The sequence below is a fragment of the Pollachius pollachius genome (assembly GCF_949987615.1).
Source record: "Pollachius pollachius genome assembly, chromosome: 2".
Classification (NCBI taxonomy): Eukaryota; Metazoa; Chordata; class Actinopteri; order Gadiformes; family Gadidae; genus Pollachius; species Pollachius pollachius.
In genome coordinates, this window is record NC_136935.1 from 40,285,764 (window position 1) to 40,299,955 (window position 14,192).

The window sequence follows — 14,192 nt, forward strand, 5'->3', positions numbered from 1 at the left end:
ACAAACATTCAGATCATGCTGATGTTATAAATACGTATTAACATACACCTTATTTATATACTGTTATTACTTGTGAGGTAAGGGGTTAACGTAAGATAGCCATCATTCCCCCCATATATGTTTCATCATGCTTTATACCCTCAGTTGCAATACATATTAGGTATTATACATTTATTGACAATTATTGTGTTGTTATTTTTCATTCAGTGTTCATAAATAGTGTTTTGTGACACGTGACATGACATCCCTCTTGTAACTGAGTAACTTCTTTAAGTTTACTTCATATACCCCCATGGAGTTGTGACCGGACGCGGCCGGCCTGTCCGGTGCATTGAGCGTCACTACTGAGGGCGCGTCTGCTTGTGACGTACCGACGCGCCATATTACCTCCCGGCGTCCGCTCCCAGTAGTGAGCACGTTGCTTAGGAAAGCACAAAAAAATAACTGAAGTTGCTCTGAACATTAATCTATAACACACATCCCAGGACCACACGAATTAAGTGGGGGATCGTCGGTGAGTCGGTTTCATTGATATCTATTTTCTTTAACCGATTGGTTTTAGGGAGCTGGTAGTGAGTGGGTTTGTGAGCTGTCTCCTAGCCTCACAGTTATTAGTTAGCATCGTAGCTAGCCTAGCTATACATACATGCTCATTATCTAGATCTAATTCGGAGCATGGAGCTCATCACTGTAACTAAATAATCGCAATTGTTCATTGTACATTTGATTGTGTGGTTAAAGAACGCGTACAGTTGAACGTGTTTTTATTTGACTAAACGAGTCATACAGGCTTCTAGGTGAGTAACGTTAGGAATAACAGCTGATTGTTCCCTTTCCTTGCCTTTATTCCACTATTCCTTTATCCTTTCAAGACACTTGTTTGTGTTGATGTTAATATTTGGTTTGAAGCCATTCCTTGTATTGTGATATTGAGATGGGATGATATTGAGCTGTATACTACCTGTCGAACCGGTGCAACCCATCCATTAAGACCAAGCATAATTTGCCCTTTCAGGTTATTCGCCTCCATTGCAGGAGGAGTTGTGATCCAGGATGTCGGAGAAAAATACTAGAATTGCCATTGTCAACCATGACAAGTGCAAGCCAAAGAAATGCCGTCAGGAGTGCAAGAAGAGCTGTCCAGTGGTTCGCATGGGTACGATTTCCCACCTCTCTTTGATGATGACTTACTCGGATGTTAATGTTTTTAATTTATCAGATGATAACCTTGATTCATGTTTACTTTTTGTGCGCTCCAGGTAAATTGTGCATAGAGGTGACAAACCAAAGCAAGATTGTCTGGATCTCAGAATCGCTTTGTATCGGATGCGGAATATGTATCAAGGCAAGTGTTCTTTTTGACCAAGTTACCTGTTGATGATGAAACCTCTTCTTCTGGCATTTAATGGCGGCTGGCAAGCCTTTCTATTTATGCATTACAGTTCCTACAAACCTATGACCAAACAATTTTAACTTTGTTTATCTGTTCTGTTCCCAGAAATGTCCATTTGGCAGTCTGTCCATTGTCAACTTGCCGAGCAACCTTGAGAAGGAAACCACTCACAGATATTGTGCCAACGCTTTCAAGTTGCATCGGTGAGTTCACCACTATTTACTATTAAGTCATTCAGCATATCATACTAAACCTAGGTATCATATATCATCCTTTTGTATGATGCCTAGCATCATACATGTATCTGAATGGGTTCGCAATGATCAAACCAAGTTTTGACTATTAAGAGGAAATACCCTAACCACTACTAGACTATCCTGCCACCAATGCAGGAAGTAATTCCTTGATGCATACTGCAGTGATTGACTGTTCTTTGGTCATCCAGATTACCGATTCCTCGACCCGGTGAGGTTCTGGGTCTGGTCGGCACCAATGGAATTGGGAAATCCACAGCGTTGAAAATTCTGGCTGGGAAACAGAAACCCAACCTGGGGAGGTTTGATGTAAGTGAACATGGTGTATAACTGTTATGTTTACACGAGCAGCTGCTGGGGTTTAAGTCATAAACCAAACGTTTACTTTCATTAATAATTAATTTATAAACACAGGAAGAAAATGCAAAATAATTGTTTTTGCCCCGACGTGGCAGTTAAATTAAGGTTATTTCTCATCTGAAGTAAATTTTTCAGATTCTGAGGGTTTCATATCGCCAAGTAGCCTACACATACTACTAAAGTGTCTTGGTCTGTTAAAATGTATTCACAATAATCCCATGCATTTGCTCCATGTCCTACAAGGATCCCCCAGACTGGCAGGAGATCCTCACCTATTTCCGTGGTTCTGAGCTCCAAAACTACTTCACCAAGATCCTGGAGGACGACCTCAAGGCTATTGTCAAGCCGCAGTACGTCGACCAGATCCCCAGGACCGTCAAGGTCAGCTCACGTCCATCCAATAACCAATGGTTTATGACTTCGGGTCTCCAAAAACTGAGGCCCTTTTTTTGTTTTGGTTGCATTTGCTGAGCTTTCTTCATTGAAGGCATTATTTATGTTTGGGATATTGCAATCAAAATGGGAGATATCTAAGTGCAAGAAGGTGGATGGAGTTGAATGTTTATGACATTTAAAAAAAAAAGGGTTTTTTTTTTCACAGCTTGGTTTTATAAGCAACAACAAACACTGTCATGAGATTGTCACACGATAATTAATCAATATAAGTACCAGCCTATAGTAGCTTTTTGCTATCAGTATTGGCTAGTGGTGCAACGGTTCACGGGTTACCCGTGATCCGTACGGATCAACCCCCACGGTTCGGGACGCAAGTGATCCGCGGATCGGCTGATAAAAAAAAAAAGTTGTGCGTTCACGTGATCATCGCATGTTTAAAGGACTATTCCGGTATTTACAACATCATCAAGTAGCGTAGCGAAATACAGTTTCTGTCATGTTTTATTTGGCGTTCCGTAAATCCCATTGAAATGGAAACCGGAAGCGGAAATGTTTATGTTTGGTTGTAGTCTTTTCGCTTGGTTCTCCGTATCAACAGTAGGGCTAGAACCGAGCGAAAAGACTACAACCAACCCCCCTTGCAATGAGCAATGAGTCTTCCAACAGAAATCAACGGATTTACAAAATGCCAAATAAAATACGACAGAAACTGTATTTCGCTACCATACTTGATGAAAAAAAAGATGAGGATGTCTGCATTGCCTGGGGAGAGTGTAGACTCTAAACTCTCCCCAGGCAATGCAGACATCCTGAATTTAATTCAGAATTATTTACTATCGATGTTAAAAAGAAGAAGGAATAATGCCTTAGGTTGCAATTCTTTTAAATATTGACTATGTTTAAAGGAAATAGGATTATTGCCTAATTTTTCACTTTATTTAGTTTTTACACATTTGAAGAATTATTTAAAGTCACATTTGTCTTGTTATCTTTTTTTATTGTTGTTGATCCGAAAATGATCCGACCTGTGACTCAAAAACCGTGACACGATCCGAACCGTGAGTTTTGTGATCCGTTGCACCCCTAGTATTGGCCAATCAATGCATCCCTTGTGTATGTGTCTGTTTTGTGTGGGTTAATATAAGAAATTCCCAAATAACTGTATGTTTGCTCCCCAGGGCAGCGTGGGAGAGATCCTGAGCAGAAAAGATGACTCCAAAACTGAGACCACAGTGTGTGCTCAGCTTGGTACGTTAATGATACTTCCCGTTCCTTTGGTGTCTGTCACAATTTCCCTGGACTCTTGTAATATAAAATGTAATATAATACACAAAAGTACAACAAGGCAATCAAAAATAGAAAAAATATACATAACTATATCAGATAAAGTATGTGTAACTAATTACAATTTAGTATTTTAGAAATTGAGCAGACACATTTACGCACAGCTACTTAAGATAAATGTTGCATACCATGAATGAGCAGTTAGGCGTCCTGCGTCTTGAGATGGAAGCCAGAACCTTTTGGATGGCTGTCAAAACCCCCTAGCACCTGTGAACCCAAGTCGTTCCCTTCCATTGGTTTCAGATCTGACTCACCTCAGGGAGAGGAACGTGGAGGATCTCTCTGGAGGGGAACTGCAGCGCTTCGCCATCGCAGTGGTCTGCATCCAGAGGGCCGACATGTAAGACCCAACACATGCCTGGATCTATCCACAGTGAAAGGCTCATAAAGCCACAGACTTGGAATGCACATCGATGACTCTCACACACGTGGCTAAAAGAAAATCAATCATGCAAAAATTGATTATTTTATATAGAACACCATATGTTAAATGTATTTTGTCCGATTTTTACTCCAGTGTTTACCGCAGGATTTTTTTCAGCAGCGGTGGTGTGGTCCCCGAACCCTCTAGGGGGTCCGGGGACATGCCCCCCCTGCCGAATTTTTTTTGTACCCTTTACATTGGAATGCATGAATCTGGTGCACTTTGAGAGGAGAATATGCACTTAAATCCTATTCAAACAGTCCTGTGTATTACTGTAGATGGGATTATTGGTGTTGTAACTTTGCCTTTTGTGTCTTCATTTACAGATTTTTATATTTTGGAATAGTAATATTTAAACAAAAAATGCCACAACGCAAATATAATTTGCACAATTTATTTACAGATTTTTGCCTAATGCTTAAACACTAAACATGGTTGCTATCCCAAAAAGAGCGACAACACGCACACACACACATAGGCCTACACACACACACACACAATACTAGAGGAAAAACGGCACGGAGGTTGCGGTGTATAGATACAATAAAATGATTGGGCTCAGAGGGTTTTTAACACTGGTGGTCATGTAGCGACACATTTTAGCATCTTACTTTCTCTCTCTCTCTCTCTGTCTGTCTCTCTCTCTCACTCTGTCTGGCTCACTCTTTCCTTCTTTCTTCGATCTTCCGCTTTACTCGCTACTGCTAGAATCAATGTAACTTTGCAACCGTGTAGGGTAGCCTACTGCCAACAACTGCCACACTCGCTGTGTATTTTTCTTCTTTGATGTTGGTTACCTGACGATGTGCCGCGTGCTGCGCAATTGACGTTACGCGCTGTACATTTTCTAAAAGGAGCTACGTAAAAAAAAAAATTAGGAGAAGGATTTTTATTGCAGCGGCGGAGAAAATTCAGCGGCGGCGCGCCGCTGCTGTGTGAACGTGGGGGAAACACTGTACTCTATAATGTTGTTGATGCTTTTTTTGTTTTGATATTGTCTGTAATGTTTAGTATGTGTTTTTATTGTCCTTTTGAACTCCCTGCCCAGGTACCACCGATGCAAATTACTTATTCAGCTAAGTCTGGTATAGAACCTGTTCTGTACATGGTCCCTGTCAACTAAACCAATTAACTAAACTAAACACATCTATATCAGAAATGCATCGAAACGCAACACAGTGTTCTGTCTCTCACACACTCTACCGTCAAACACTACCATTTTTCACAGTTATTCGATTGAGTTCCAAACTGCCCCCCCTCTTTGTTTATCTGTTCCGACTGACGTCTCTCTGCCTCCTCCTCAGCTTCATGTTTGACGAGCCCTCCAGCTACTTGGATGTGAAGCAGCGCTTAAAGGCTGCCATCACCATCCGATCCCTCATCAGGCCGGACAGGTCAGTCCAGCTCACATGAATAACTGGATTACTATACTAGCACTGACTAAGACTGCTCACATGAAGAACTGGAAGACTATGCTAACACTTACCAAGACTACTTGCATGAAGAGCTAACTAACACCACAAATACTTCACTAACGCTCACTACCATGGAGAGCGCAACGATGGGTCCTGATATTCTAGTTCACATTCAAAAACCCTTAAACTCTTAAGTCAAGTACCCTAAACTCTATTGACATCGATACGTCGAAATGGTATCACAAAAGTCACGGGGAAAATGTTAAATGTACAAGTCAGAGAAAACATGAATAAAGCATAAAAAAATGAATATCAGGATAACGGGTAGAGTTGGTAATTTTAATTCTCAAGAATATTGATATGTATGTGAATATCGCAGAAATAAGAAATGGAAATAGAATAAGAAATAAAGTTATTTTCCGTTGGTGTCCCATAGATACATCATTGTGGTGGAGCATGACCTGAGTGTGTTGGACTACCTGTCTGACTTCATCTGCTGCCTGTACGGGGTGCCCAGCGCGTACGGAGTGGTCACCATGCCCTTCAGCGTCAGGGAAGGTACGTTTAGGTACACATTTACATTGCTCAATATATTTTGGGGAATTTTTATACTCTTTGGTAATTGCCTAAAAATGTAATCTTGAAATCATTTTTACTTGTATCGATAAATGAAATGAACAGATAAATGGAGGAACTTTTTATTTTTTTAATCTTTTTTTTTTAATAAAGGATATGGAATAATTTTGCGTTACATAACTGGCAACCGTGAATTCAATGTTAAGTCAATGAAGGCACTACATTAGCTGGCCCTATTGATTTTGTCCTTTGACTAGTAAAAAGAAAATGGTCACAATTTAGTTTTTTGAGCTAAGCATTTTACAATAGATTTAAGATTTCATTCAGCACTAGACAAGACATTGAACGGACTGTACTATGAGATTATTCTTAGTGATTTCAGAGGCATACCTAATCATTATATCGATTTTGTACGCATGCATAGTCACTTTTTGGCTCCAACCACATAATTTTCAGCCAATCACAACAATATTTAGAAAAACGTCAATATAACCGGCTATACCGGTTATACAATATCAGTTTAAACCTGAGTTTGTATTTCACTGGAATTGTGTGTGTGTGTGTGTGTGTGTGTGTGTGTGTGTGTGTGTGTGTGTGTCTGTGTCTGTGTCTGTGTGCACTTGCATCAGGTATCAACATCTTCCTTGACGGTTACGTGCCCACGGAGAACCTGCGCTTCAGGGAGACCTCGCTGGTCTTCAAGGTGGCGGAGACGGCCAGTGAGGAGGAGGTGAAGAAGATGTGCCGCTACCAGTACCCCAACATGAAGAAGGCCCTGGGGGACTTCAGCCTGTCCATTGTGGAGGGGGAGTTCACTGACTCTGAGATCATGGTCATGCTGGGGGAGAATGGTAAGGAGTGGTCGTTCAGCTCACACTTCTATCCAAAGGGACCGGCTTCATTGCCCTGTCGATCCCTGGTTGCTGTGATTCCGAATGTAATAATAATTTGGATATTATGTTGCTCTCTCTTCAGGGACGGGTAAAACGACATTCATCAGAATGCTTGCAGGGCGACTGAAGCCGGACGAAGGAGGTAAATGAACAGTTTACTGTCCTGATTTTGATTTTGGTCTCTGAGTTTTTTGTCCTTTTTTTTATTAACGGTTAGTTTCCCTTGAACAGGTGATGTGCCCGTCTTGAACGTCAGCTACAAACCACAGAAGATCAGCCCCAAATTTAAAGTAGGTCATCTCCACACCGTTTTGTCCTCTCTTTCTTCAAGATGTGTTCCGGTTCCTCACACAGACTAAACATTAATTCGTAACATTCCTACTCATTTGTTCCGCAGGGGAGTGTGAGGGCTCTGCTTCACGACAAGATCCGGGACGCCTACACACACCCTCAGTTTGTCACTGACGTGATGAAGCCCTTGCAGATGGACAGCATTATCGACCAGGCCGTGAGTCTCTCCTGAAGAGTCTAACATGATTACGCGTCCGTGGCATGATCTTCCATCGTGGTCTAATGGTTGGTGTGATTCATGTTGGCTGTAGGTCCAGAATCTCTCTGGAGGAGAGTTGCAGAGGGTGGCCCTGGCCCTCTGTCTGGGAAAGCCCGCTGACGTCTACCTGATCGACGAACCCTCTGCCTACCTGGACTCAGAACAGCGTCTCATCGCTGCCAGGGTTATTAAACGGTACGGATCAAATGCCCACTGCCGAGCTGCCGATTAGATGCTCCTGCTTGTTGATAGGACACTTTTACGATTGGGCCCTTTTCAAACTGATGATTTTCGATTTGTTTTTATCGGATGATTTTTGATTGGTCTTTTTTCGAAATAAAGTGACATGCTTTTAATAATTGTTGTTGGTATTCTCCTTTGGCAGATTTATCCTCCATGCTAAGAAGACGGCATTCGTGGTGGAGCACGACTTCATCATGGCCACCTACCTGGCGGACCGCGTCATCGTGTTCGATGGTATTCCCTCCAAGGACACCACCGCCAACACGTAAGACCCTGCTGAGTGGGCCCCCCCCATCTGCTGCATCCCCTCACAGGCTTCACATGAGTGACTAAAGGATTTGGGTTTTATCGTGGTATAAGTTCAACTGGCAGCTTGGGATTCTGTTGAAAATGATTTAGCGTTTTTAAAGATGTATATAAGGTTCCTAACGTAGCTCGTAGAATACACTAATAGCGCTTTCAATCTTTTCTTTTGTTTCTTTTTATATTTTGTAAATGCGATCATTACATGCCAAAAACAACGTTGGGTATTGATGTATACTAGTATAGATGTAATGTCATTGTAGTATAGATGCCACACAGAATCATGTGACATTACCGTTTTACTAAACCAGGGAAATTTGAGTAGAACGCACCCACCATGTCTCCCCGTCTTCTCCCCCTTCAGGCCACAGACCTTACTGGCAGGTATGAACAAGTTCCTTTCACAACTGGAAATCACGTTCAGGAGAGACCCCAATAACTTCCGACCCAGGATCAACAAAATGAATTCCATCAAGGTATGCTTATAATATATATTCTTTCAATTTGTTCAACAAGATACTGAAGTGATGGCAAAGCCGGGGATGGATTGAGTGCGGTTCCTCTGGTTATTTTGCACAAAAGTCCCTAACCTAACCGGAAATCAGCTGCTAAGCTAACTAGTTAGCATACTGTAAATAATCTGCGGTCCTCCTAGGGTATGATTAAATTGGGGACACTCAGTCAAATCTTGTAGTGCTTGGAAAATTATAATACGATTATTATTATTATAATCAATCCGTGTCTGATCAAACTTCTGTCTCTCCCTCCATCCCTCTCTCCCCCCCTCAGGACGTGGAACAGAAGAAGAGTGGCAACTACTTCTTCTTGGATGATTAATCATTCGGTCCCCCCATTAGGGGGATTGAGAGGGGGTGGAGCGAAGAGAAAGCATATTCCTCCGCTGTCCCCCAGTCGCATCATCTTCAGTGGAGGGAAGACCCAGTAATCATGCTGAAAGACTCTCCTCCAAAGGCACCTGCTCCTACAGGGTTTCCCGCTGCTCCTCAGGGGCTCTCTACAGGTACATTGGGTCGCTGTCATCAATGGAGGAGTCGGTTGATGTGGTTCTCCAGCAGAACACGGTGGAGGTCTCTGAGGAGCCCTTTTTTTGAGATGCCTCGCCAATGCAGTGGTATGGGATGAGCAGCATCCATTTGCACACATCCAAACAAGCTTTCAGGAATCATTCGAGTATTTTTATCGACAGAATAAAAAGCTATTCAATGTACTTTTAAAGACTAACTATTAAAAACATGTATTTCCTGTCAATGGTTGTTTTATTTTAAAATAGGTGAGAGTGAGATTTCATTTTATTTCAACTTATGATACCTTATCATTTTCTCTTCATTGGCTTATCACAATATCCGTCATTTAATAAACTGACCAGATGTTGCATTCAAGCAAGTCTTATCCTTTGTGCAATGAAGACCACTAGATGGCGCCCAGGGACTACCCGAGTGAAGCTCTGGCTTAACCAGAGCCAGTAGCCTAACTCGGCCCCTGACCTCTGAACACCAATTAATTGTATAATGCTTGACCAGCATACACATGCTCACGCCCACCTGAATATTACAATTAAGAGCCAACTGCGAGCTACATAGACATTGATGAAAAATGTGTTGATCCTTGGTTCAATCGTCTTTTCGGGATAGGTATGATGTGGTTAAGGTTCAACCTGTGGTTTATTCCAACAGAGACACAAAGTAAAACAAACATGTGTTCTGGAGGTGGTTCATGAAGCATCTCCCGAACACAGGTGAGAATTCAGTGGGCGGTGTAGTAAATAAGCCACTTCTACAGGTTCTAATTTACGAAGGTACAGGTAATCCTTTGGTCTGTCCTGGCTTTGGCCAAGAGGCCATGTTTGTAGTGTTAAACTTATCTACAAACTCTTAAAACCTTCTATGGTCTGGCTTTTTCAACCTTAATATATCCTAACCAAATACAATGGTAAATCTTGAAGATTATGTGGCCCTAAAGGTTCTCTTTCTTGTATTATCTTGAGAACGTGAGTATCCTCTACTAATGTTGGTGAAATCACTTGGTTGTCATACATTGAAGGTTGAGATTGATAAGAAATTATGTATGTTATATATTTTTATTATGTGTATTTCTCATAATACATTTTTATATTTTGTCATGGTGCTTCTGCTAATATGGTCATAAATTGTGGTTTTACGATGGCTATGGTTTAAATGGGGTTTTACGCCGAACTCAGTCAAAGGACATATATTTAAACTTTAATGACCGTAAATTAATTTCTTTGTCATAGCTGGGGTCAGACCCATTCCATAAACCACCGCCTTTAGAGTGTCACACAGGAAAGTGTGTGTGTGTGGGGAGTGTGCATAATCAATACATCTCCCAGGGGTCCAACCTTATTAAAACAATCTGAGAGGAATGGGCATGTCGCAATCTGAAGGCATCACAGGAGAGTCTGAGCCAGAGACAAGAGCAAGTATGAGCCTGTTCCATCTAAGTAGAGGCAGGACTACACCATGAATGGGATACGAGTTGTGATTGTGCAACGGCCGGACAATCATTTTGGTCATCTTATACAGTTGCAGGGTTGGATCGCATTAGGCTATAGCTACTCACAGATGTCCTCGACATGGGACTGCAGCCTGACGAGGAACCTGATCTCAACTCCATGACATCACCAACAGCGGCTCTCACCTTTCCAACTGACGATTCGATTCCAATGTTGCCCAATCACTGGGATACAATGCTCTATTTATCTTCATCTGATCGTCAGGTTACTGAGATCCTGTGCAGTTAAAATGTTTAATTTAGCTCTATTGGATTTCCTTGTGGGGATCTTATACATTTAGTGTTATGTTGAACATTGACATTTTTTGTGAAAAAAACACATCCTCTCAAAACAGAGCATATCCACACCACATCCTCACAGCAGCCACCTAGGTCTGACAAAAAGACATGACGTTTGACCCTGGCTTTTATTCTGTGATCCAATGTGTATCTTGCGTTAATCATTTTCCCCCAGCACTGAATCAATCATCACAGCTTTGTTTTAGAAGGCATCTATTTTTGCCCCTTGCCTATTCTCTCTTCTATCTTCAGAGGGGCCGAAACCAGGAAGAGATGATGTCATGATCGCTATCACTTACAATGCTTCAGCCCAGCCAGCTCCAGATGTACCGACCCCACCCCCCCCACACCTCATCACCAACCCTCTCCCCTGAGGTATGACCTCACTCCTGGGTGTAGAGAAGGAACATCTGCTTGATGATGTAGCTTCAACCCAGCCCCACCACTACAACCCAGTTAGCACTATGGAGAGAGCTTTTCCTCCGCAGATCGAAGAATGGATAGGATACGATAAGATCTTAGCCTTCAGTGGTGTCTCTGAACGTCATCCACAGATAAGGAGGCCTGTGTGAGTATAGGGATGGGTGTGATCTTGTCGGATCTCTTCCTCTTTATAGCAGGGCACCCCCCCCCCCCCTCCCCCGGACGAGTGTGTGTGTGTGTGTGTGACGTTGGGTTCGTTTTCCACTTTCCCCTTATTCCTGTAAATTAGCGAATGCTCTCCCAGCTTGGGGGCTGCTTTGAAAAGCCATTTATCAGCGGACTGTTGCATCAGAGGCACATTAGGAAAATGGGCCCGCGTGTAAGAGGTGATGTACTGACAGTGACAAAAAGGCAGCAAATTACCTCACTGAGTATTTAAAGATGACAACTTCTATGAAATACGGGAGGGGTGGAAGACCGGCAAAAAGTCTGTAGAATCTTCAAGGGTTTGGAAAAGATCTGTCTGTCCCGTCAGGCAGTCTAAATGATTCTGTCTAATAAGTCATTATGACGATTAAATGTATTGGATGATATTGCAATGTTTTAGTTGTCTACAAGACTCTAATTGTATTTCTCCTTATGGAGGTAGGATTAGTGATTATAACATTAACCTGAATATGCACGTTTTGAGCAAACACACCTCACTTTTGCTTGCTTGTTGATGAGCAACTATATAAATTTGTAATAAGCACAAGTAATATTTTAAGACTCTAGAACACCAACAAAACCATTTCTCAAGCTAAAAGAGGCGGGGGTTGATCTTTTTGAGTTGATTATCTATTAAATGATAAATTACACACACACACACCACCATCTCATAGCTTACATTAGAGAGGTGACAGATATGTTCTACATGCACCTGAAGGGTTAAGGGGGTAAGGGGCTGCGGAGGCGACAGCTGCACCCAAGATACAGGTGCACCACCACAAACACCTCCAGAACCACCATCTCCAGTCATTCACAAGACCTGACAGTTGCTGGTGGGGAAGCTCAGGGTGTGACACCCCCGCCCACCTCCGCTTTGCCCCAGAAACACACACAGCGGTCTTTTGAATGACAGCTGCGTTGGGTCTGCAGACACCATGGAACGGCCCATCCTGAATGCAGCGGGCGGCTGGGACAGCTGCCCCCGACAGATCAGAGCTGAAAACCCAAGGCTTGCTACATCTTCAGTGCCCCCCCCCCCCCCCCCCCCCCCCCCCCCCACACACACACACACACACACACACACACACACACACACACACACACAGACACACACACACACACACACACACACACACACACACACACACAGTAACTTCCCTGGAGGAGGGGTGGCATAGAGAGACCACCCTTTGGACCGAGCCCAGTGCGTTCTTCATTGTGATTGGGGGGGGCCAAAGGTTTTTCTGACACCATGCAGCAACGGTCCACCAGGGAGTCTTATTTTACACTGGGGAGATCCTATGTTGGAGATGGCTCGTCGCCGGCTGCTGATAGCGAAGCAGGGTGATCAGGTCCCGGCGGTGTGCAGTGTGTACAACCATGTGAGTGTGAGTGTATGTGTGATCAAAGACCAGTTCCATTGATCAGTGAGCGTCAGAGGATTATCCTCTGTTCCAAGGATGATTTGGCAATTGATAAGTTGATTGATGGCTCTGGACGCTGATCCTTTGCTCTGGGATTCTTTCGCTCCTCCATGTGGCAACAGGAGGGATGTCTGGACTGTGGATGAAAAAGAAAAAGTAAAAAGTAGCGTTTTTGCCCTTCAGCTGGTTTTTCCTTAAGAGCAACATGAAACATGGGGTTTGGGGAGGGGGCTGCGCTGGAGCAAGAAGAGGCCCTTGGAGACAGCGTTCAAATAGTTCCATCCCAGACAGTATTTCTAGGAGGAGGACTTGTGGAAAGCCTTGTCAAGCTCGCTGCTGTTTGAAATTCGAACCAGGCTTATGCAGCACCGCCACGCCTGGCGTTGCTGCGGAGAATCTCCAGGCGGTCGCTGCCAACAGACCTCCGGTGGCGCTGGTTGGCAGGGGCCGCATGGCATCCGCGCAGGGAGCGCCGAATAAACACGTGTGTCAGTCAACGCTAAGCATTTCAGGCGGGTAAATTTACGGACGTTGTGTGAAGCCCGGGGTGTAATCCCATCCCAACACTCCGGGTCGGCTTTTCCTCTTGTCTGGCTGGAGACAGGCAGCGGTCCAGGCGTCCCAAAAGCCTGCTGCACCCAGTGTGCTCGGACCTGATAGGCTCTTTGATTAAGGCCAAAGCAAAGAGCTTCGTCTGGACTCCAATAAAAAATACCGGGCCCGCGTTTTTCCTATCCTGCTGTGAGGGTATCTTGTGCTTATACCTTTTGCGATGCGCATGAATAGCCTACTAACCTAATGCACAACAAATGTATACTGAAACCTGGTAGACTTATGTAAGCACTGGCCCACATTCTGCATCCTTGGCTGCCGTTACTGATGACTGAATGCCTGTCCTAAAATCTCTGAGGCCCCAGGTGACTTAAGGTCAACCCAAGACCTACTTTGACTTGACTTTTCTTTGAGATTTGTCTCAGACAAGTCACAGACATTTACAAAAACAGAAATCAATGTGAGTTTTCACTGCAAGGCTCACATCCGTAGTCTCATTAGAGCTACTATTTAGTCATTTAGCACAAGCTTTTCTACAAAGAAACTCAGCAAATCATTAGATACGGGTCATGAAGGAGCAGGTAGGAGAGAGGTCTCCTTGCTAAA

The 14,192-nt window shown here is 43.4% G+C and overlaps 1 protein-coding gene across 1 annotated transcript; it reads left to right on the top strand.

Annotated features, from left to right (window-relative positions):
* The first annotated feature begins 394 nt into the window (after positions 1 to 394).
* LOC307070379 (ATP-binding cassette sub-family E member 1) lies at positions 395 to 9,415 on the top strand. Its single transcript, XM_079728825.1, has 18 exons — positions 395 to 514; positions 1,016 to 1,156; positions 1,260 to 1,345; positions 1,499 to 1,596; positions 1,839 to 1,956; positions 2,251 to 2,388; positions 3,582 to 3,651; positions 3,991 to 4,087; positions 5,476 to 5,565; positions 6,023 to 6,144; positions 6,792 to 7,013; positions 7,138 to 7,197; positions 7,287 to 7,345; positions 7,453 to 7,563; positions 7,658 to 7,800; positions 7,991 to 8,113; positions 8,516 to 8,627; positions 8,941 to 9,415. Exons 2-18 carry the CDS (start codon positions 1,054 to 1,056, stop codon positions 8,986 to 8,988), a joined length of 1,800 nt encoding a protein of 599 aa, XP_079584951.1. The 5' UTR covers positions 395 to 514; positions 1,016 to 1,053; the 3' UTR covers positions 8,989 to 9,415.
* The last annotated feature ends 4,777 nt before the right edge of the window (positions 9,416 to 14,192 follow it).

What these genes read in the sequence shown, in the direction of transcription:
- LOC307070379 (XM_079728825.1), top strand. Translation starts at nt 1,054, where the DNA reads ATGTCGGAGAAAAATACTAGAATTGCCATTGTCAACCATGACAAGTGC. An exon ending in AGATCCCCAGGACCGTCAAG is followed by an intron (nt 2,389 to 3,581) that starts GTCAGCTCACGT and finishes TTTGCTCCCCAG; the next exon opens with GGCAGCGTGGGAGAGATCCT. An exon ending in ACAGCATTATCGACCAGGCC is followed by an intron (nt 7,564 to 7,657) that starts GTGAGTCTCTCC and finishes TGTTGGCTGTAG; the next exon opens with GTCCAGAATCTCTCTGGAGG.